At 37.7% G+C, this 23,714-nt stretch overlaps 1 protein-coding gene across 3 annotated transcripts in view; it reads right to left on the bottom strand.

Annotated features, from left to right (window-relative positions):
• Positions 1–23,714, bottom strand: part of PCSK5 (proprotein convertase subtilisin/kexin type 5) — a 265,589-nt gene that overhangs the window by 211,941 nt on the left and 29,934 nt on the right. For all 3 annotated transcript variants that reach the window (XM_065745519.1, XM_065745517.1, XM_065745518.1), the window contains exon 3: positions 5,912–6,025. In XM_065745519.1, the coding sequence (XP_065601591.1) occupies positions 5,912–6,025 (114 nt within the window). The remainder of the gene's footprint in view (positions 1–5,911; positions 6,026–23,714) is intronic.

Raw genomic sequence — 23,714 nt, 5'->3', positions numbered from 1 at the left:
ATCCATCTGCTGCTGAACAGCACACTAGAGGAGAAGATTCTTCACCAAAGCTCAAAGCAATGCTTAAATCAGAAGCCTTGTAGAAAGCAAAACGTAAGCAACATTTCCTGGGTTTTGGTTTCACCATCAGAGTTGAAGACAGCCAGCCCTAAATGCAAGTACTCCAGCTGCTTCAGAGCTCCTCAGGCTGTATGGACTGCTCTCAGCTGTGGTATAAATGACAACGCATCTGTATGTACCAGCTATCTAACTGGACAATTATGAGGGCTCCAAAATTAATACCTCCTATTTTACTGTGTTGGCCCACACGTCAGAGACAGATGGTGGTGGTATGGCAGTAGAGGCTGAACCTTCCCAAGGTGCAAGGTGTACTTGGTACTCTGTACACAGTACCAAGTACAGACTGGGAGAAGAACTCATTGAAAGCAGCTCTTCCAAGAAGGACCTGGGGATACCTGTAGATGAAAAGCTTAATACGAGCTAGCAGTGTGCAGCTGTGGCCTCGAAGGCCAACAGTGTTCTGGGCTGCATCAAAGGAGGGGTGGTAGAAGGGCAAGGGAGGTGATTTTCCCCCTCTGCTCTCATGAGGCCCCACCTGTAGTGCTGTGTCCAGTTCTGGGGCTCCCAACTCAAGAGAGATGTGCAGGATGTGCAGTTGTTGGAGTGAGTTCAAAGGGAGGCCACAAAGACAATCAGAGCTGAAGCACCCTCCTATGATGAAAGGTTGAGGTAGCTGGACTTGTTCAGCTTGGAGAATACAAAGCTCCAGGGAGACCTCACTGTGGCCTTCTAGTACTTAAAAGAAGCTTATAAACAGAAGGTACACTGTTTTTGTTTTTTTTTTTTTGAATAATCCAATAGTGATAGGGGAACAATTTTTAACTCAAAGATGGAAGATTTAGATCAGATAAAAGAAGGACATTTTTTACTCAGAGGGTGATGAAGCATGGGCAAAGGTTGCCCAGAGTTGTGAATTCCCTGTTCCTGGAAGTGTTCAAGACCAAGATCAAGGCAATCCTACCCATGGCAAGAAGACTGAAACTAGGGATCTTAAGGGATCTTTAAGAACCCTTCCAGCCCGAGCCATTCTATGATTCTATGACACTATCGTTCTATAATTTCTGTTTACAGATTTCTTTTAAGAGTATTTATTTTCAGATATTTTGCAAGAAAATTTTATTTTTCTTAGCAATCAAAGTGCAGCATATTTACCTAATGTTTCTCTTCTTATAAAAAGAAGCCATGTAAATTACAATGTTTCGTAGCCATTTTCCACCTTATTGTTACCTCCCTCAGAGAAAACTAAATAAAGAGATGTACAGTTTAGCTTTACAAAAGTTTTTTTTGTGGTTTTCAAACAAATGACTGTGAAGATGCCTGCTTTTAGCACTCCTCCAAATGCACTTTGTGCTCCACCTACTCTGTCAAAACATGGTTTATGTCTAGAAAGAGGGAACAATGAGGAATAAATGGAAAGAGAAAACAACAGTAGAGGAAAAGATATACTCAGAAAGAATAGAGGAAGTATTTAGTTTGGAGAAATTAATAGCAAAAATTGGACCTTAAAAGGCCCAACTAAGGTGAGTTAACACCAGTGTGGATCTAAGATACATGTAAAGCAAAATGGAAGTTTTATTTCAATAATGCTTGAATTATGCTTAATTTTAGTTTGGAATGTGTTAGCAATGACAAAAGAAAGTGTTTTATTTGGTTTATATTACTTAATATGTGGTATCCTTCTTCCATTCCAAGGAGCTTATGAATGCCTTGCTCATTTTTTTATCTGAAAATTCAACATGTGTTCACATATTCCACTTGTTTCTGTGGCTTATAGATTCACTGCTATATAAATTTTCATGACGATCCTCCAGTATGCATTTCGGAGACTCTAGTTAGCTTTTTCTCTGAGCAGAACTTTGGCTAGCTTCTTCTCTGAGCAGTACATCATTTTTAAAGCTATATTAATTAAATCTGTGTGTAGCTTGGTAATTTTATACTGTAGCTTCTCAGAGGCACACAGTCTCTCTCTAGTGATATACCTTGCAATGGGCTTTTAGCCCTGTTTCTCTCTGACAGTGCCATGCCTTCTCCAGCTGCATGGAGTTACTTCTGGATACCCATTTTCTCTTCTCTCATGCATTAGCATCCAGCATAGTAAACATTTGGCTGATACAGTTTAACTATCACATTTATTCTTATGTGCTCTGCAGAACAGGCTCTCCCTCCATCCTCACAGTTCAAAACGTAGTTCTCTTCCAGTAAATGCTTAGTTCTACAACAATATCTTCTTATCTATTTAATTCTTGTCTAGCAGTAACTAGGCCATGCAGAACAGGATGAGCCTAATAAGAAGTGGAAACTTCTCCTCCAAATTAGAGAATACTGTCAGCAATAGCAACTATTATTAACAATAGAAGGGATGATAACAGTACTGAAGAGGATTAAACTCAACCTGTGTTAAAATAAGATCTCTTCCTGAAATGACTGAGAAGACGTAGTCTGTGTCTTTGTCAATTATGGCTTGCTAAAAAATAAACAATGGTTAAATTACTTTATTCTAGTTATGTCCTATTTTACAAAACTATGCAATGACAGCCTGCATAAGAGCAGAGCTAGACTGCAGCTGCAGAAGATAGCATTTGTGTGCCCATAATTCCAGCTTTTCCTGACCATAACCAAGATTTTCTGAATCAGTAGGCAAAAAGTCAGCAAAGACAGTACTGTGACTGAAATATAGTAAATTTCTTTAAAAGTGAGTTGCAGTAGTTGTATTCACCACATCTTCCTATATATTTGCAGTTTTTTTACAGTCCATTTCTCTACTTTTTATGACTATTTTTCCATGCAAGCAAGAGAAGGAAACTCATTAAACCAACTGTGAGCAACAGTCATATTGGTTAGGCACAAAGTCCCCCTTTAGTCATTGAAACACTGTTTTTTGTTACTACAAGTTAAATAAAATGGTTTCAGATATCAGTAGGATTCTAGGATTGACTTCGACCTCATCAAGTTACACAAGCAGATTGTATATTGTTCATTCAGTTGACAAACAGGCTATTTTGTCAACACCAATGAAAAAGAAGAAATGTAATAGAAAGAACATAATGATAGAGAAGTAGCTGAGCTCTGGGTATGGCACATAGGACTTATCTTTCTTCTGACTCAACATTCTGAATTTTATTTACTTATTTATTTTTTAACTAGGAACCTTCTTTCCTTTTGATTTTATTTCTTTGATATCATTCTAAGCAAGTTGGGCTAGGTCATTTTCAAATAAAAGTTGTACCAGTGACTCTCAGATGAAATTTCTTGTAATACATCATCTATGAAAAGATACTATTTTACCTTTAACACAGATACCTAAATATCAGAGATCAGGATCAAGTAGACGTTTTTTCTCCAGTTTTCATTCCTTACAGTGAGGGATGACAAAATATGTTTCCCTTAAGTGTTAGAAAGCAATGAAAGAAGTTATTTCTCAGTTGATAATCTTACAGCAATGAAGAAGTACATTAATACTTCTTTAGGCAATGAGTGGCTTTGGATGTTCTGTCTGCTTTGGGATCCTCTGAAATGTAAGGTGCTAAATATCTACATTTCTAATTTTTCTATGTTTTCTAGGAATGTTTCTAAAGTAAATGGGGAAAAATAAAGCAATGAAAAAAGACCTTTAAAATTATGGAAATGTTATTGAAAGTTGCTTTTAACCACTGCAATGACATAAAACAGGCCTGAATTCTCCTTATAAGTTTTTGTCACAGATCTCAAACAAAAAGGTGTTATTTCTAGTCTTTACTATTAGAATTACAAAGCGGGATCCTTGTGAAGAAATAGTTAGAGAAGAAAAACATTAATTAGATTTTGTTCAACTAAGTCTTTGAATAAAAGTTCCTGTGTCAACAAATGTGAACTACATTTATAGCCCTGTTGGAGATTATACCAGTTCAACGGCCAAAGGTATCAATCTTAACCACAATTAAGTTACTTATTAATCAAAATGCAAACCTGTACGTGATAATACTCCATTACTTTCTCAATAACACATCTGCAACCAGCAGCCTGAAAACCTCTTTCTGACATAGCAATGACTGACATCATTAACTAACCTCTCATTCCTATATTTTCTTTTCAACTTATAAAGATAAACTTGATTAACAGAAGTAGCTATGGTTACAATCACAAACACAGTCATATGAGGATATCTGGTAATGATCCATGTCAGTCCTGAAGTCAACTCATTCACATAGTTTTAGCTATTCCCGCTGTTGCAACAAGACTGGACTCACTAATACTCTACTGGTCTCACTCAACAAAATGTCATCATACCACAAACACTGAAGATATTGCAAATACGAAAGAATTATTCATTGGAGGCAAATGCAATCAGTCAAGGGCAGTCCTTCCTCAGAGTGTTTCCAAGGGAGGGCTTTCTTATACAGGTACACAACAAATATCAAACATTCTTTGTTGCCCAAAAAAGTTTATGAAACAGTGTGGCAACACAATTGATTCACACTTCCTTAACAGGTAACTGTTATAAGTGCCTCTTACCAATTTGAAAGAAAACAAAACAAAAAAAGCATGAATCCAAATCCATCAAAAAGCCACGGTGACACAAAAAAACTTGCTTGCAAAGCTAGGAACACAAAGGAGATATTACATAAACTATCATTAACATACTAGTGGTCTTTTGATTCACTGCTATTACTTCCTTGAAATTGTACTCCCTCTTTCATTCAAACACAGAGCTGAAGCTTATGGTGGGTAACATGCTCATATGTGATATATAATGAAGATGAGGACTTCCGATTATCCGTGTTTACTAACAACATTTGTTTTTCAAATTACTTCAAGGTCACCTTATTTTTTGCTTCTTTTTCAATCCAAACTACAAGCCAGAACAAAATGAATGTTAAAAAGTAATGTTTTTAAAAAATGTAATGCTTTCTTAGGATAATTTTGCTTTTTCACAGGAAATAACAGACTAACATTTTGAAATTAACAAAATGCCTGAAAAGACAATGTCTACTTACAGGAAAATTGTCTTAAATATTGTTGCCAGAAAGGCATAATTTCCTCACTATCTGAAGCAGTTCCATCTATCAAGTCAAACCTTCTGAGTGTCCTGCTGCCAGTGAAAAAGTTGACATAGCGAAAAAACAAGATGCAAATACTTAAAACTGTGACAGCAGAGTATCAGGGAAAACATTCAAGCCTGTGATATCCAGCATGGGGAAGTTGAGTTAATCGCCTAACATCTTATTTCTCTGTTTCTACAACCAAAGATATAAATTTTTCATCTGCACCTTCATAGGTACAATGAGGATAATATGTAACTAAGGCAGTTCCACTGCAGGCTTTAACTGTGTGTACCAGGCAAAGAGGAAAAAATAAGTTTTCTCAGAAAACACAGAATTCTTGTCAGATGGGAAGCAGCATAAACAATCCATTTACTTTAACAATGCAATTGTTCATTACTGAAGAGAGTGTAATTGAACAGACTGTGTTTGGGGCTCTCTTCTCTTGTTTCAGGACACGAGATATTTGTATCACATTAATGCCTGAGACAGTGAATTAGACACATTGAAAACAAGTGGTTTCACTACTCCCACAGATTGTGGCCAAGTTCCTTCCTTTCTCACTGCTGAAAGTTTATCCTCTAATAAATAATTCCCAAGACATCTTGCAATAGGAAGCATTCATGAATGAATGCATTAATAAATGTTTCCTATTGCAGGGCTCCCTGGGAATTCTTGTAATACTTGCAAGGAGTTTACAGACCTTCATTAGTTACATTAAAAAAAAGGAAATTTCCTACTTCTGAACGTGCTATTTTGCCCTGTTTCTAAACATCACAGCAGACAACTAAACGCTGGCATGAAACAAAGCCAATGACCCGTTATATACTTACCATGTACCACATGCTTGGCCACTTGGGATCATTGAAATAAGTGGATTGGGTACCTCCAGGTTTATAATCCCTCTTTATCCTTCTTTTAACCACCTGCTGTTGTATCCACTCCACCTGCCAACCAGGAAAACATTTGGTAAGTGTTAGGGTTCCATGGAGATTATCAAGAAATGTGTGAAATCTTGGGAAGTGTCCCATTACCATTCTCAAAGACATATTTCATGTTAAAGAGTTCATTTTGGCAGTGGAAATGCACAGCTCACCTTGGCATATGGTTCACTAGGGAATAAGTCCAATTTTGTTAGTGCTACAAATCTCCCTGAACAACTACTTAAATCTCCTGCTAGAAGGATTTCATTTGCAATCACCTTTTGAATGCTATTATTTTTTTTTTTCATCATTGGAATTGAACTTTTTTTTTCTAATTTATAAAACTAGTTTTATAAAGCACACCATTAGATCACAATGAGAAATAAACTATACTTCTGACAAGTTTTTGGTTTAATTCTGTTTCTGAAAACAAAATCTTTCAGTAAAATATTAAAATGTTCTGCTTAAGCAATATTTAAATCACCTTCACTGCTTGAAGTGAATAAAGCAGAATTAAACTGTATTTTTAGTAGAGTAAGTCTGTGTCAAGATTCTCCCTGCCAGGTGTTCCAGAACTTAATTTTGTGAGAAGTACTAGTACAGGGAGAAACAGACAGGTATTGAGCAAATGGTCAAATTGTGACAACAGCAAAAATAGCTTGAAGCATAAAAAATAACAGTTAAGAACAAAGTTCTTAAAATCAGATTCTTTGTCCGTCAGATTCCTCTTCATAGATTCACAACACACTCAGAAAGAGCGAGACTGAAAGTGACACCAGCCTCAGAGCAGGCAGGACTGCAGGCATTTTGGCTTTAGCTAGTCTAAATAGGAGCTAGTTTCTATGAATGTAAATAGCATAACTATCCACATAGAAAAAGAAATTACATTCACACACATCTATCTCCCATGAAGTTCATATTTTTGCTGACCTGTTTTGTGGGATATAACTAAAAAAATTCATTTCACCTCTTCCCAAGCAACACAGCCATTTTCTCTTAGCAGCCAACTCTTCAGCTTTTATTTCTACTGTTCATTAATACCTTTGTATACACACACACACACACGTATATATATAGAATAAGTTTACTTTCAGCTCATATATTTATCTTTGTCACTTGTCAGAGACAGTATTAGCATCTTTCCTTAGCAGGATAATTTATACCATATCTGTAGTTCACCTTCAAATCATGAGGTCCTTAAAGAGATAAATCCACTGACATCAATGGAAATTCTGCTTGAGATCCACACCACCTCTACCTCTACCATTGCTACCATATCCTTTAGAAAGTAGAATTGCATTTTTCCCTTTCCTAAGAATCAACTTCAGAGTCAAGCATATTCTGCAAGTGAAGGAATTGCCTGGTTCAAGAATACAAGACAATGAGGTAATGTTCATGCAGAAATCCATTTCTCTGTCCTTCTAGTAACCACTGTAAATCCTTTTCAGCTTCAGAGAAAACTGAGGTATTGGGTAGAGTGCCTTTTTCTCGTGATTACTCTGTTCCTCTATCAAACCAGGCTGCAATGCATCTTGGTGCATACTCTCTTGATAATTTGACAGCTGGTTGCCCCTTCAGATCTTATGAGATGCAGAGATCCCATGTACAGAAGTGGACAGCTAATAAGTCTTCTGTATGCCATGCAGCAGACTGTGGAGGTCTGTGAGATGCAGAGTTTATCTGGCCAGAATCTAAAAGGGAGAGAGCCAAAAGACTGAAGAGGCTGCTTTAAAGTGTGATCAACATCCCTCTTAAATGGATCTCTCCTCCAAGAAAAAGGCTGATTTACAACTGATATTTAATGAACCCTATATCCTTGTCACCTCCTGGTAATACGTGGTTTCTTTTTCAGATCCTCAAAACAGGTTTGTGGTTGTTTTCCCAAAGTTTATTTTACAGGTAGCCCAACCCTCCCATCACATCAGAAGCCAGATGAAAGGCATCCTATATACCATTTGATTCCTGACTCAGTAGGTGCCTGGATTGGCTTAAACCACAGACCACACTTCTTTTATTGTTAGTATTTAGCAACCAATACCAAAAAGATTCAACATGTCTGAAAAATCAAATATGGTTTTCAGGGCTTACACAATTCCACCTTCTAAACCTTATCATGAGGTTTGTCTGTTAATGTTAGAAATGTTTTCGGCTGCAGGAGAGTCCCAAAGATTCTACGCCATGGAAATTTTTGCTAACAACTTGAGTCACCCTTTAACTGAACGAATGAGTCAGCAAGCATGCTGCCCTGTATCTAAAGGTTACAGAAAGAAACTGTTTAAGTCAGAAGATTTCAAAACGATACAGGCTAAGTGCAAACAGAGTACACTGCATCACTTATGGTTACTTGATACAAAAAATAATTTCTATTCAGGTCTGCAGGGTGGAACAGACAATCAGCAAAAAAACCTGAAGATCTGACATAGATATGAAAAGGTCCACAAAGAAAAAAAAAAGTAGGAGAGCAGAAGAAGATCCAACTTTCTACCGCTTCTAGCTAACTTAGGTGCATGAACACTAATGGAATTAGGTAGCAGTCACCAACACTACAACAGCTGGTACAGAGAAACAAGGTGTTTAATTTGACATCAGGGACGCCCCTGCATCAAGACTCCTCTAAGAAGTACCAGTAGCAACTGTGAGAACTAAGGTTAACATTTTCCTTTGTAAACAAAGCCAGAGGAGCGTAAAATACTCCAAGAGACAGCGCAAGACACACAACTTACTGCAATTTCTATACAGAGCAATAAGTGTGGTTTTCCTGACAAGAAAAATCACAAAACTCTTCACCAGTCACTGAGAATATAAATTCTCTCCAGTTATTTACTCCTTACTCAGTTGTAAAAATCAACTGATTATTAAAAAGATGTACAGTAGAGGCATGATAGCGCTTGTTGAGAGTGGACATCCGTACACTTATGCCTCAAAAAAAACCCAACAACAATTCATTTTCTCTCTTTTCCCTTTATGCCAGATGACATTACTGAGAACACTTATCAGACAGCCCCTTAGTCTAAGCAATCACAAACACTGTCTCAGTGTGCCATTCCAATCAATGCGAGCAATACTAGGACAAGTAAACAATTCTGTATATTCATGTATGTAAATATTTCTGTATGTATATGTATTCGTACAGGAGCTTGTATCATCTGAATCAATATGCAACAATATGCAAACCAGCACAGTTGATGGTTAAGATTTTAGTGACGTATGGAGATATATTTACCACCTTTTAACAAAATAAATAAATAAATAAATATGAACTGACTGTTGTACAGATTATGTATTTGTCACAGGGCCTGCCCCTAATACATGCTGGATGTTGTCTATAATTCCTATTTCCTCAGCTCCTAGAAAAGTTAGGGAAAACATATGAAAGAGTAATTCTGCAGAAGGGCTGTACAGCATGCACAGTCAGACCCACAGCCAGAAAAAGAAATGCAACTCTTCCCAAAAGACCTAATGACAATTTCATGTACGTGTAAAATTACTATAAATAAAATAGCTGCTCGGTCTCATTCGGATACAGATTTATGCAAATGGAACGTTTACATGAGAACACATACAGGCAGCTCTGTAATCATAGATACAATGTACACTGGGAGGTCTCACCTTGGGCACCCACAGATATCCAGTTAAATAGAAGGAGGAGAGGGAGTCAAAGTGACCACTGACATACAGTGACTGCATACTGTCCTGAGGGAGACAGTTCAGGATGCTAGCCAGAGTAAATCCAAACAACACAGCAGGCTTGATCACAGACCTAGGTATAGCCTTGACTGCAAGATTTTTATCAAACAGTTTCAGTCATCTGCTTAGTAACTGTTCTTATACTGAGGATGCACTGATACACCCACCTAGGATATAGTTTAAAACATTCCAGAAAACTCATTTTCTCATTTGAGAAGTCAGTGCATTAAGCTTAGTTTACAGAAAATAGCACTGCTACAGAAACAGAACACTCCACTGAATACTTAAGGCTTGCTTATTTTCTTTTAAAAACCAAGAGAAAAACTTGCCAGTAGTCTTCAGCCTAAGTTATATTGTACAATTACTGGGTTATATCAATGAAGACTAGGTCAAGACTCAGCAGTTGTTTTAGTATTTCCGTTGAGTATTTTATGGGTATTCATGCACATGTCACTGTCAAATGGATGGTATATCTTGGATTTGTTTGATTCTGTATGAAGAGAGCACATTTGTATAAAAATATTTTCTTTTAAGAAGCGTCCACACTTCCTAAACTATAGGCCTTGAAGGAAAATCTCTGAAGTAATTGATTATACAGATTTCCATCTCTTGCCAAAAGGAGACTCTATGTGAACAATGAGGTGCATTTTAACATTTCCATAAAGTCACACTTGCTGAGGGGGAACAGTGCACATTTTCCCATTGACTTCAGCTTTGAAAGTTCCATTTCCTGAATGTCTAGAAATCAAAGCCAAGCCAGATTGGAGACCAAGCCATTTAGAAAAAAAAAAGAAAAAAAAATCATCATTTCCAGAATCCTCACTCATAGGCTTGTTCTATACACTACACAGCTCTTTTTCACAGACCTGCATGAAACAACGCTACGGAATAAAAGTTGCTCCGAGCTTATTCTAGCACATCACTCTTTCATTCTCTGTGGGCACAAACATAATGAAATTTTATCTCCATGTGAAACAGAACTACTTTCTACAATTTTCATTCTCATTTATTCAACAGAATTCATGAAAAAGCAGCCCCATGTATGTATGCAACATTAAGAACTCGTCTACTGTAACAAACTGTGAATAAAAGTTTGAAAAACAAATGGGAAAACTTAATAAGGTGAAAAAAAATAATCCACATATTATCAAAGCAGTGTGGTTTTTAAAATACAAACACTAGACAACCTTGTGAAATAGCACTTACTTGGTTTTTAAATATCTCATGAGGGGGTCTGCTTGAATAAATATTTTCAAATTCGTTAAAAATGTGTCAAGTACAGCATGTGAAAATGTTATCATTAAAAAGGAGAAGGTATAAAAGCAAGTTGGAGCATATTCTTTTTCCATTTTGACTAAAGAATGCATAGGGAAGGAGCGCCCTAACTCTGAAGTAGTGCATTTCTTATCAAAATCTATTATTTTTACATTGCAGAATTAAACATGGTGCATTTAGTTTATGAAAAGGAGCTGCTGAAGGTGCCATTCTCAAATCAAAGCATCGTTCACTTCAATCTGTCCTGCATCTCTAAGAAATTAGAAATTCCTGCTCAGCTAACATGAAAGCAAGTGCCAGATGAATGCTATAAAGAGAAAGAAAAGAGAGAAAACTCAGATAGGGCACATGGAAAGTATCACCAAGCTAGCACTGAATCTGCAAGGAGTCAGGCTGAACGAGCAAAAAAGGCAACACTTAACCATGTGGGAAGCTGGCAGTATAAAGCATCGCTGCACAGCCATTTGGAGGTTGTGTCCCAATTGTTCTGAATGCTCATGGTAGAGGAATCAGTCAGTTATGAGTTGTACCATCATCAGATTTTTTTGTGACAGGCTCTACGTAAACATACAATTTGACAACACGCCCCATTTGTATTTCACATTTCACATTCTTATGAAAACAAAAAGTCAAAAAATTCAGGACTTAAGGCATGTAGGAGGATATGCCAATCTCCAAGGAACACAACCTGGCTGTGGAAGAACTGAGACTGAAGCCATCACTCAGTGATGCAGGAGGGCTGAGGAGACCACTGGCACAACTCCTGTTGCCAACGAGCAGCCACAGAAGTGTGACTCCTGAAGTTGGATTTCTCTGCTTAACAGGAATTGCATGTTTTTTAAATAATTGAACAGTAGGCTGTTTTCCTAACCTATCAGTATGCTCTGACTCACAGTAGCAGCAGTCAATTTGCACATAAAAATAGATGAAAACAGTTGCGTAAAGTAGCTGTTGACACAGGTCAAGAGCTTGGAAAATTATTGCAGATACCATTTCACAAACTGCAGGGGTCTAAGTTGGATAAAAAGTCAATGAATCCAGCAATGCTAAGTGATGCATTCTTGCTGATTGACCATGTGCTTCTTCAGCAAGGGTCAAAGACAATCCACAGTCAAAGCAGTTATCATAATTACGCTACAAGTAATCTGAATAAAAGCAACCTAAAAAAGAAGTAGATTTTATGACAGACTGGGTAGAGAAAGAAAAGCAGAAGGGGAGAGAAGGCTACAGAAAACTCTTGAAATTACTATTTTTGCCCAAAGAAACACATCTTGCACAGCAGCAGGGAAAGCTACAGCAGCCCGACCTATGGAACAAAGCAGAAATTCAATGCATATTTTTCCATCTTGCAGCCACAGAAAAGCCAGGCAGTCCTGATAGAAATTAAGTAGTGTCTACTTATTCTTCTACACAAAAATAACCTATTACACCGCTCTGGCATACATGAGGTACCCCTATCCACAGCTGTGCATGCAAACACCCACTGTCTTTCCTTCATACCCTCCCCATCTCCACATCTCAGAACTCTTCACAAACATAAACACAATTCTGCCTCCAGCTGTGTGTGGCAGTGAAGTCTCTTCCTGTGTTAGGAGCAAGACTTGGGAGGAATAAGTAAGGAAAGAATGCAAGAAAAAAGGGCACAGCCCAGGCAGCGGTAGCAATGCACCTTCCTGGTCCCATGGGAGTTCACTGGCAGTTTATTATGCTAGAAAAAGCAGGCACCACACTGAAATTCTGAAGGAGCTCAGAGTGTCTGCTGCCAGCCAAGATGTATATCCCACTGGAAAGGTAGGCAAAAGAGTAGGAAGTAGCAGAGGCAAAGAGATTTTACAGATCCACATCATCTCTTAGTGGGGAAATCTCTGCATATCTTCTACTTATAAATGTGAAAGCACCAGGTGCAGAGGAAACATGACCATGGCCTCTGCCCATCTCTTCCTCCCTATGCCACAGCAGAGTTTTGAGCAGATCACAGTTAAGGATGACCATCACACAGCAGCTTCACAGCAGAGCTGAGAATGACATAAAGGGAGCCAGGTGGCTGCTAGCAGCAGTCCCCAGCACACTCTGTCCTAGGCAGTGTGTCTCAGGCAGCAGGGGATTCTCCTTCTGCAGACAGAAGTGCAGGAGCCAGCTCAGACGGTTCTGGTTTTGTTTCTAAGGTAACTCAGCCTTGGAAAAGTCAAGAAAAATCTCTGCTGTACCAGCTTGAAAGTAACTCTCATGTTTATACAATGCACTTTAATATTTACCACCCTGGCTCATACAGTTCCCCTCATAGCAACTCAAAGAGTTAAAAGGAAAAACAGTTTTTAAAAACAAAACAAAAACCACTATAACTGATGTTGCTTACAATGTTACATACAATGTAAGTATATCTGGTCTTGGGGTGGTAAAGTAATCTAGAATTCCAATACACTGTGAGGATTAGTAGTAACATCACTCTGAATGCAAACTGATATATCACGACTTAACTTAGCCTAGTTCTACAATCACATTTTCTTAATAAAAGGCTGATATCGAATCCAGTATCTACAAGGGAATAAAACTTTAAGTTCTCTAAATTTAATTAGCTTTGGAGTCTAACATTCGGCAGTTGAAATATCTTGAGGTTTATGCTTGTATTACCATTAATGACAATGATATATACAAAAAAAAAAAAAAAAAGGTAGAAACTTCTGATGGATTTTTTCTTTCCTCAGGGTAGTTCCTTCCCTTACAACTCTTATCACAAATGACGTAAGTGCTTCAGACTTCTGCATGTGGTAATTTCAGTTGGCCTTAAATCATTTACAAAACGAACTCATAGGAATAGAAATCTCCCACTGGGTCAAATCTAAATGTCAAAAGTACCAGAGCAATTCCAAAGGTGCAGATTAGGTCAACCGTTTGCTGTGGCTTCTACCACCATAGATAGACAATGCAAGTTACCAAATACAGTGAGAACTACTGAAGCAGTAACAATATTTCAGAATTAAGTCATATATAATATCCAAAAGTAGTATACCAGTCTCAACCAAAGCAAACATAGGATGCTTTCCTGGAGTAGTCTCCTCACTAGCCAAAATCGCTTTGAAATCATCCCTATACAATATTATTTCTCTCTACAAAAGGAGAAAGTATCTTCTACAATTCAGTTTAATTCTGGTAAGATTTAACTAGCTATGTTCTGCTTCAAGCAGAAATCAGATTTAACTTGTGCTCAGCATCTTTACCAACATAGAAAGCTTTGACACGTATCCTCTATGGAAAATCTCCATCACAAAGTATATAGTAAATGTCAAGTTAAGCAGTTTTTCCTTTCTCTGAACATGGAAAGTTTATCACATTTGTAGGTTTTTTATTGCCTTGGTATTGCTGTTATACTATCAGTATATTCCTGAGCATCTTTTTTTTCTTTATTCCTACTGTGTAATAAAAAATGTATGTTTAGAATTCAAAATTGGGTCAAAAGTATTTATCTCAAGACTCAGTTTTGTAGTTGTGAAATATTAAAGATAATTGGGTTTCGTTCTTTATGGAAATATCAGTGGCATATGTTACACCATCCCGTTTCACTAGCTCTTTGGCATTTCGGATGCCATTGTGGCACAACTTAAGGACTATTACTACTTTCATGGCCAGCTCATATGTTTACCCACCTCTTCCAAACAAGAGAAAAGAGACATTAGCAACATCTCCTCCAGCATAAACTGCAATGCAAAAAAATAATAACAAGAGGAAAATTCCTGTACCCTTTAAGACATTGCTGGTTTCACCTTTTCTGTCTGTGGTACAAGCTCCAACTCAACTTTTTCTGTCCTGAACTCTTCCAGCTTGTAGCTGGCAGTGAAGTTGGGTACCATGAAAAAAGTTATGCTGGAGCTCTTGAACATCATTATCTTCTGAAATAATCCATAGAGCTACTCGTGAAAGACATGCACAGCCAGCCTGAGGAAACACTACAGTCCAGCCCCTCAGGCAAATGAAAAAATACTGAAGTTTCCCTTCCTATATCCAGTAGGCTGAAGAAAAGCAAATGTTTTTACAACTGAAGTACTATTCCCACACCTCAAGAACTGCTGACAGTGGTTCCAGCAAGGTGGTATCTCTCAGTTTCTTCAAGTCAAACCACATAAAAGCTGGAGTGATGCTTGATTAATGAATCTGCTGTTCAGTGCTCTTCTTTGTTTTAAAGCCTTGAGTGAAACAAGGGCAGTATCTTGGCTTTGCAACTCTCTGACAGTCCCTGTGCACATTCTGACATGAGAAACATCCCAAGAGCAGTCACTTAGATAGGGATTAATCTCTCAATGCTCATAATTCACAACACTCTCCATATTACAAATTGAGAAAAAGAAAGTAAAAAGGATTTTTAAATGATTTTCATTTATGCAACAGAATTTTTAATAGTATTTACTAAAGCTTTTCAATTTTCAGTCAGACTACTCACATGAGTTTGCAGTGTGGTTTGTATAGTCTTGTCAAAATTTCTGTTTTCTATGTATACATCATTTGAAAGCTCATTGTTTTTTTCTACTTTGACTTCTGTTGGCATAAGAAAATTTTAAAAATGACAACATAAATGTGATTTTTCATGACAACAGGATATGAGTACTCTCAAGTGCGCAAACATGGATCTTCTGAAATGAAGGTACAGAAGATGTTTGTTTTTGCCAGGGCAGACATTTCAGGAACTTCAAATGATGCCTCCTTCAGATTACCTTAGCAAACTGTATTTGGTTGAGACAAGTAAAGTTGTCCTACATGTGTATTGCACAGGGTGGCAAATCTCAATGCCACCTTCCTCATCCAAGGCAAGGGATGAATGCTGACACATCAAGGACCCCAAAAAGCAGCACATAAATGTCTAACAGAAAAACAGGTATAAAAGGAAGTGTTTCTCGAGGTGTTCCAAGATGGGGAAAGGGAAATTTACAAGTGTTCAGATTACAGCATCCAAACACATATGCAGGATGCCAAACCGCTGTAAAGGAACGGCAAAGGGAAACGGATAGATGTCGAAGCTAGACAGCTTCAGATAAAGTAAAAATTAAACAACTTAAAGACTTCTGGAAACTCCACGGTTGGTAGCATTTTAGTAAAACATTTTAACTTTCTAAAGGCTATGTTCTGCTTCAAGCAGAAATCAGTTCTAGGGAGCCACAAGACATCTGGTCAAAGATGGTTTGACAGGATGACCACAAAGTTTCCTTTTGGTCTTACAGACTTTGAGTTTGCTGGCAACTGTATTTTGGAGAAACAATTTCTTAGGAACACCCTGGAAAACAGAAACATGTCTAAAATTCAAAAATTCTGACTTTAAAATATCATGATAACAGTTAGAACATAACAGTTCTAACTGTTATTGAGCAGAGTGGACTGATGCTGAGTTTGGTAAAAGTACTTAAAAATATTTTTTTCATCTGGATGTTTCACAAAAGCAAAGATAAACCTATACTCTGATCCCCATATTTATTTAGAATTTCAGTTAATAAGAGTGATGGAATGTACTTCCCCTTAAAAAAATGGAAAATAATAATCTAGGTTAAACACAGCTTATACAAGCAACAGTCAACATATCAATGGATATGACTGCTTTAAGTGGATTATAGAGAAAGGATTTAGAGTGTTTTATTCTACTGAAATACTGTCTGCATTCATACAGCACTCTGTTTGACACCCAGATCAAAATATTTCCATAGAAATGCATACAGCATGCTCACTACACATGTGCCACTTGCAGAACCATGTGCTCCACTGCCAGCATGGTCCTGCTCACTTGCAGGATGATACAGCTCACTGATGGCCATGCACATCCAAGTCCCAGAGCCTCACAGAGGGCAAAGCTCCTCCAAGCTACAGCACGGCAGCAAAAGTTGGATTGAGGATCTGCTGATCTGAAATACAACATCCAGTCAAGGAAAATGACTAGCTTCCAGAGACACTGTTCTTTCAAAATGATCCTGTAAGAACACAGGTTGCTACATACACAGAGATTGGGATGGCAGATTTCTTTTTGCATTGTCTAGGGGAAAGACACCTTTCGAGCTCCCTGCACTGCTCTTTATTATCTGCTAATAACTCTTGATATGATAAATGATCTGTGTGTATCATCTTTATTTTCTGTAATTTAAAATATCTGGGTGAGGTAACTGTCACTGAAATTGAGTGTGATTGCCTTATCTGACAGAAGCAGGCAGAGAGATGCATAAGAATGTTTATGCACTACATCAGGATCATATATTGCTGCCAGAAAGTTTTCCAAATGCATGAGAAAGAAAGAAAACAAAATACAACTTTAATCCATTTTCTATGAATATCCTGAACTATAACCAAACTCATCAGTATCGGATGAAGCTGGATTCCCTCAGGAAATGGTGGGTAAAGGCTGCTCTCTGTCACATTCCTAGACAGTCTGTTCTGAGATGCTCTTGTCCATAGTGTTTTATTTCAAACCCTCTCTTTCTCTGATCTGACATTCTGGCATTTGCGCCTGCAGGATCAACTTGTTCCTGAACTGTGTATCTTCCCCTGGTTCAAAACTAGAATCTCTGCACTTCCTCCACTTCTGACTCTTGCTGATATCTGGTGGTTTTATACTCCAGCAGCCAGAACAGCAGTTTGCTATCTCTCTGCTTTAGCAATGCAAACTGTCTGTAACAACAACAAAAACACACTTTGTATAACTTGAGACCATTGCAGCTGTCAAAGATGCTGTCTTCCCTGGCAAGCTCCTAGAAGAGAGATTAGAAATGAAAGGATTAATTATCCATGCTTCTTTTGAAACATTTAGTCACCCTATAATTTTTTATTTATAAACCCATTTTGTTGGTTAAAAAAAAAAAAACAAAAACGGAGAGCGAGTACTCCTTTCACTTGAACTACAAAGAAATTCAAATGTTATTAACAACAAGATAAATAGGGTATGGGTTGACTAGCATTTTCCTTTATGATCTTTTGCTCTTATATGATTATAACTGCTATGAGGAAATAGTCATCTTATAGGCTTAAATTGCTCTCACACATAAATTTGCGTGAAGTGATGTTGTCATCATTAAAGCTGACCAAAATCCTTTAGCAGTTTCCGAATTCTGTGAATGTAATACACTTTTCTAGGCTTTTTTCTTTCTTAGCATTTACACCTACAAAAACAGAGCTGCACATGCCTGTGTGATCTTGGTGTCAGTGCACAGCACACCACTCATTAAAGGTCTCACTTTGAATGGAGCTGAGCACTCCAGCTCACATTGGGAGAGCTGACCAGGCAGATATGCAGTTATGCAACAAAGCAACATCCATGTGTTTAGAAACCTAAGCAGAGAGATGATGAGACAATTTATCCCTGAATGCAAAGATTTCAGAAAGCATTTAGATAAATTAAGGCACACAAGAGAGCCTAATGATGCCAATTAAGCTAGCTGCACAGCATGCAGTGTACCTTCTGCAGTCTCAGCAAAAGCAGCTGGGACTTCTAGTCCCCACCCAAGCCAACCAAAGACCCCCACAGCATGATGCGCCATACTGCACTGCATGCTGCCCTAGTTGCTTCCTCAGCCTTCACCCACGCTCTGAAATTGCCATGCCTCTGATGTCAAAGGGTCTTCTGACAAAGCAGCAGAGGGACAGAAGCTTACCTGCCCTGCTGCTTTTGGTGTTTTGTTAACATGCATTCAGCTTCAGTACAATATCATGAAAGGTTGTCATACCTAAAGACTATGTAGTAGGAACAAGCTCAAGTATTCACAAAAGAAAATATTTATGCTCTAAGTACTTTTAAATTCTAAAGAGAGATGCTAAATGCTAATGCCAGCATAAAATTTGAAATTAGGTGTAGTATGCATTGGACTTTATCCTGAAAAAACTCACTGTTGGGACAACACCACAGTTTGAGTAAAGACTGAATGCACACGGTAGTTGTGACCTACCACATGCATACAGGTTAGATCTAGGTTTTAAGATACGAGAATGCAGTCTACTGTTGAAATTCTACTGTTAACAGTTAAAAAATTCCATAAAACTGTTTTTCCTCAAATTCAAGGAACTTAAGAGGGTTATTTTGTTTTTAATCTTATATCTGACCAATTATGAATGTAGCACTGCATAACAGTCATTTCAGAAATACTTATTCCCTACATAGCATAGTGAAAGACTGAAAGAGCACCCTATACTTTCTATACAGCAAGTATCCCCTGTGCGGAGTCTTCCTATTAATGAACATTTTAATGTAATTTTAAAGGTCTTACACAAAATTCTATAATATATATTGTAGTCACAAATACTATCATTGATCCTAACTTCTGCTCTACATATTTATTGAAAATACACACGCCTTAAAGCAAAAGCGAGGGAGTCCAGTTGACATGACCCTCAAATTCATAAAGCGCAGAGAGGCCAAAGAACAGAATTTCTGAAAAGTCACCAGTATTTTTGAGCAGCTCTGAACTGAAATCCAGAAAATTTTTGAAGTCCAGACACACACTGCTTTGAAAATTTCACTTAACAGAGTAAATCTCTTGCAAAGCTCTAGGCCATAGCATTTTCTTCATATTTCATTTTGTACAAAATTTTCATTTTCCAAAATCAGAAGGTCCAAATTCATCAGACTCAGGAGACCAACATGATCTGTGTCATCTCAAATATTCTTGTCTCAGGAGAGTTCAGCTGCTGCTTTTAAAGACAGCTGAGCCACTGCCTACCTCTTCAGGGTCTGAAACCATTTCTTTCATTGCCAATGAAGCACAGAGACTGTAACAGCAGCTCTACCACAATCTCTATATACCATTTCATGTTGGAAGGTGATATTTCCTACTTGGTCTCATGCATCAGGTTTTGATAGAACACTACAGATCAAAATTTCAGCCCCACACCTTTCCACTTCCAAGGCAATCTTCCAGTTTTGCAGCCCAACTCAGTACCAGCTTAAGAAAATATCTTTATGAAAATAGCAAGAGAACACCATTTTGATTAATTTATTTTTCATTCCTCAAACCACTTTCTACACTAATTAGGAACTGAGACAGCTAAAACCTCTAAACTAATCTCTAACTCTTGCCCAGCGGCTAACAGTGAGGTTAACATTGTCAGGGAATTCTATAAAATGACCTTTTAATCAGAAAACTAGTATGTTCTGAAATCTAGCATTTCTTTTTAATGCACAAGCAGTTAAGGAGAAGAGGGGACAAAATCCTTTCAAGGCAGGTAGAAAAATAAAGATGAAACTAAAGTAAGGATAGGTAATGAAACAAAACAATCTATGTCAAGAAACAGTTCAATATTCTCTAAGAGTGGGTATTTTCATTTTTCTTTCTTTTACTACACAGAATTCGTATTGGCAATTTTTCTGCTTTTAGTAGAAGACATCAAAAAGTAATTCTACTATGTAGCTGCCATGATTATTTCTGAGGGTTTATTAAATGCTAATAGGAAAGTCAGCTATCATATGAATACTGTAATAGAATTAGACATTAACAAATTTCACAAATAAGCCTAAATCCCTTTAGTGTTATGATTAACTTCATTAAATAATTCTTCCTATTGCATATAAATTAAGAGAAATCATTATTAATCAACAAAAATTACTAATTGAAGAACCATCAACTCCTGCTAGAGCAGAAATGGATTTGGCCTGCACACTGCATGGGGACACCCAAATATGCAGTACGTTCACTTAATACTTTGTGAATGTGCTCTGGAATAAGCCTTTCATCTTTAGGTTGCTGCTACACAAAGATTACCTCTGAGATGGGTTTGCATCATTCATGGGCCAAACATGTGCCATATGTTGAAAAGGTATACAACATTTTAGGTTTCTATTCCCTAGCTATGTCTGTCCTGAGGAGGTCAGACAGTTGGACTAGATAATCTTTAAGGGTCCCCTTTAGCTAAACTATTTTGTTCTGTTCCATTTCATAACCCAGAAAGACAAGATGTTTCACCCCACCCTCATCAGTATTTCTGATGTTGTTCTGGTGTAGGTGAGGAAGAACCCCATTTTATGACATGACTACTGTTCTGGACACTGGGGTTTGTCATAATGCTTTTCTCTTCTAGATCTAACGATATAGCAAACTGCAGTCCGTGCTGGCACAGCAGTGGAAATCAGCCTAATGCTGTCTTGCAGCCTGAGTGCAGTACAACTGGCATTGATTTCCACCGAAGAAACTTTCCCAAGGATTTCTGCATCTAGAGAACATGGTAAGGTAAGGCTAACACACCAATAGGCTAACCAATAGGCTAACACACCATAGGCACAGATTTAAATCACTATATACTAACAAAATACCAACTGTCTCGTGCAAACTTTACAGCATCATGATGAGCTTAGAACAGTGCTAATTATAGGATTTGATTCAGTTGCTTGTCAGTGAGCTGCAGCCTTGTATATCAAAAAGCCCCACAAAAAAGATCCAAGCTGAAGGTCTATTTGCTCACATTTACATGAAGCTTTCTAATACTCAGGAGACAAGTACCAAAGGGAGATGTTGCTGTGTCCTTTCACACATTATGATTCTGTTCAGGTTCTAACTTACTGGCAATAGACTCCATGAAACAGCAACTTTGATTCCTGACTTTGACTTAGCTAAAGGATTACTCACATAAAAGCTCTAGGAGGCAATTTACTAAAGAGTCCTCAGGGTAAACACTGCATTTCTTAACAACTAACTAAAGCTACCCAGTTAAACCCGAAACATGGAAGTCAGCAAGACAGCTCCTATTATTTTGCGACCATGCAGTACTGCTTCTTTGTGCTCTGAGTGCTAATTCAGATTACAGGTACACAGGCAGACATTGGTAACTCACCTGGTCCCAGTGTTTAGCAATTCTGTTCTCTGTTTGGATAACAAAATATTTTTGTTTGCTAAGGAGGCAGCACTTAGCAGTGCCAGCATGAAACACAACCTCTCCCATTAACAGCATTCTTATCAAGAGTTGCTCTAAGATTCCAGTCCAAGAAGTTTGCTTTTAAAAGCCCAGGATCTTAGTACAGTAACTAAATTCTTCATTCCTGCTGAAGTTTGTCTTTTATATAAAACATAAATAATTTGAAGTAGTCAACCTCACACTCCAATGTCAGCACATTTAAATTCATGGTCAATTGGAAAACACAATTTCATGATGCACTTGGAAAATTTTGATCCTCTTCATTATTTGCAATACACGTTCTAAAACAGTGATCAAATGTGTTGCTGTCCAAGACAAGCTCCACAAGCAGTGGCATACTCTTTACCAAAGCAGGACCATCACCTTGTGGTGAAATTCATCCTCTCTTCACCTCTTTATCATCATTCTCCAGCACCAAATCGGTATTGTTTAGTAGAGAGAATTGACACAACCCTTGCTACACAGACACACGGTAAAACATTTACTCCTGGCTTCTCCCACTGTGCTCCCCTCTGCCCTCTCATGAATATCCATGATATTCTACCAGTATTAAGGGCAGGATTCTGCTATTACTGTTCATCCTCTGAGGGCTGCCCAGAATGCTTGGTGTTGGCTCCTAAGTGATATGCCTGCTAATGTTTTATGTGCTGCTGTCACCAATCCTAATGATGGCAAAGGCAGAACATTCTAAAAGCTTTGTGTCACCAGGTCATACAGAACTGCTCTGAACATGGTTAGGTAGATCAGGTGAAATGTAGTTATCTGCAACAACATTTTCACCAGGTACTCTGACCCTGGAGCAGAGGTGACAAAGGCATGACACTTCTGCACAATACAGTTTGAGCACGGCAATGGAAATTAATTAGCTTTACTGCTTATTTCAATGAAAGTGAGAATGGACATCTTTCACTTTTAAAGGATGACGGAATCTGCATCAGCAGCTAGGAGCTCAAACTCAAAACGAACCTGTCTCAAATAAAATAAAAATAAATGTAAGATGTAATCTTGGTTCATACTGACACACACTAATGCTGTAAAATGTTTTCCCCATCAGTAAATGTGGTATTTTACTGGAAGTTGAATTACTCTTTTTAGTGATTTTTTAGTTTTTAGACTTTGCAACATTCTTATTTGGCACATTTTTTGTCAGATCTCTGTTATGATGCAGAGCATTGCGAGAACCTCATAAATAAAACGGGACAAACCTGAGTTTGCATGTACATAGACCTGAACATTTTATCAATCTTAAAACTGTAATTCATTCACTAAAAAACTTTATTCTTCTAGGATTATTATTTGCCATTTATACTTCTTGATTCTGTGGGATATTTTCCTCCATACAAGTAACAAATTTCACCACCACAGCCCTTCACTACAAACTCTTCATCTCACATAGTAGTTCCTTGTATGAAAAGACAGCCTTCACATGTATACTGTCCATTTAACTTCCACATATTATAGTTATGTGCAAGGTGCTTCAACTGTTATATTTCATCAGAACTGTAATTTCTTCAATGACAGAAAAGCTCATCTGGAGTTTCTTTGTGCTTTGTATTCATGTAAAGCTTGGCTTCCAGAGCAAGGTTGCAATCCTACTTTGCATACCTCCATTTCATTTAGTATATCGTCACTTCACCACTTCAGCAGAGGTGCACATTTTTTTATTCCTTCTCTTGGAAATGCTTTATTATTTTCATTTCAGTAGAGAGCCTATCAGCAATAGACTCATCTATTCTATAGCTGAATTAGAGCTTCATGATACTTTTCAGTTATGCACCGACTTCATCATCTCCATTCCATTTCAGCTCCATTCCATTCTGCTCCCTTTGTTTTGCAAATAACCAAAATAACTTCACTGAGCAAATTCTATGGAGCTAAAAAAGGC

This window comes from Cyrtonyx montezumae, unplaced genomic scaffold (genome assembly GCF_038088225.1).
Source record: "Cyrtonyx montezumae isolate F1298 unplaced genomic scaffold, pur_monq_1.0 scaffold_36, whole genome shotgun sequence".
In the NCBI taxonomy this organism is placed as follows: Eukaryota; Metazoa; Chordata; class Aves; order Galliformes; family Odontophoridae; genus Cyrtonyx; species Cyrtonyx montezumae.
The sequence above is the reverse complement of the archived record's forward strand: the minus strand, read 5'-3'. Positions and strand labels throughout refer to the sequence as shown.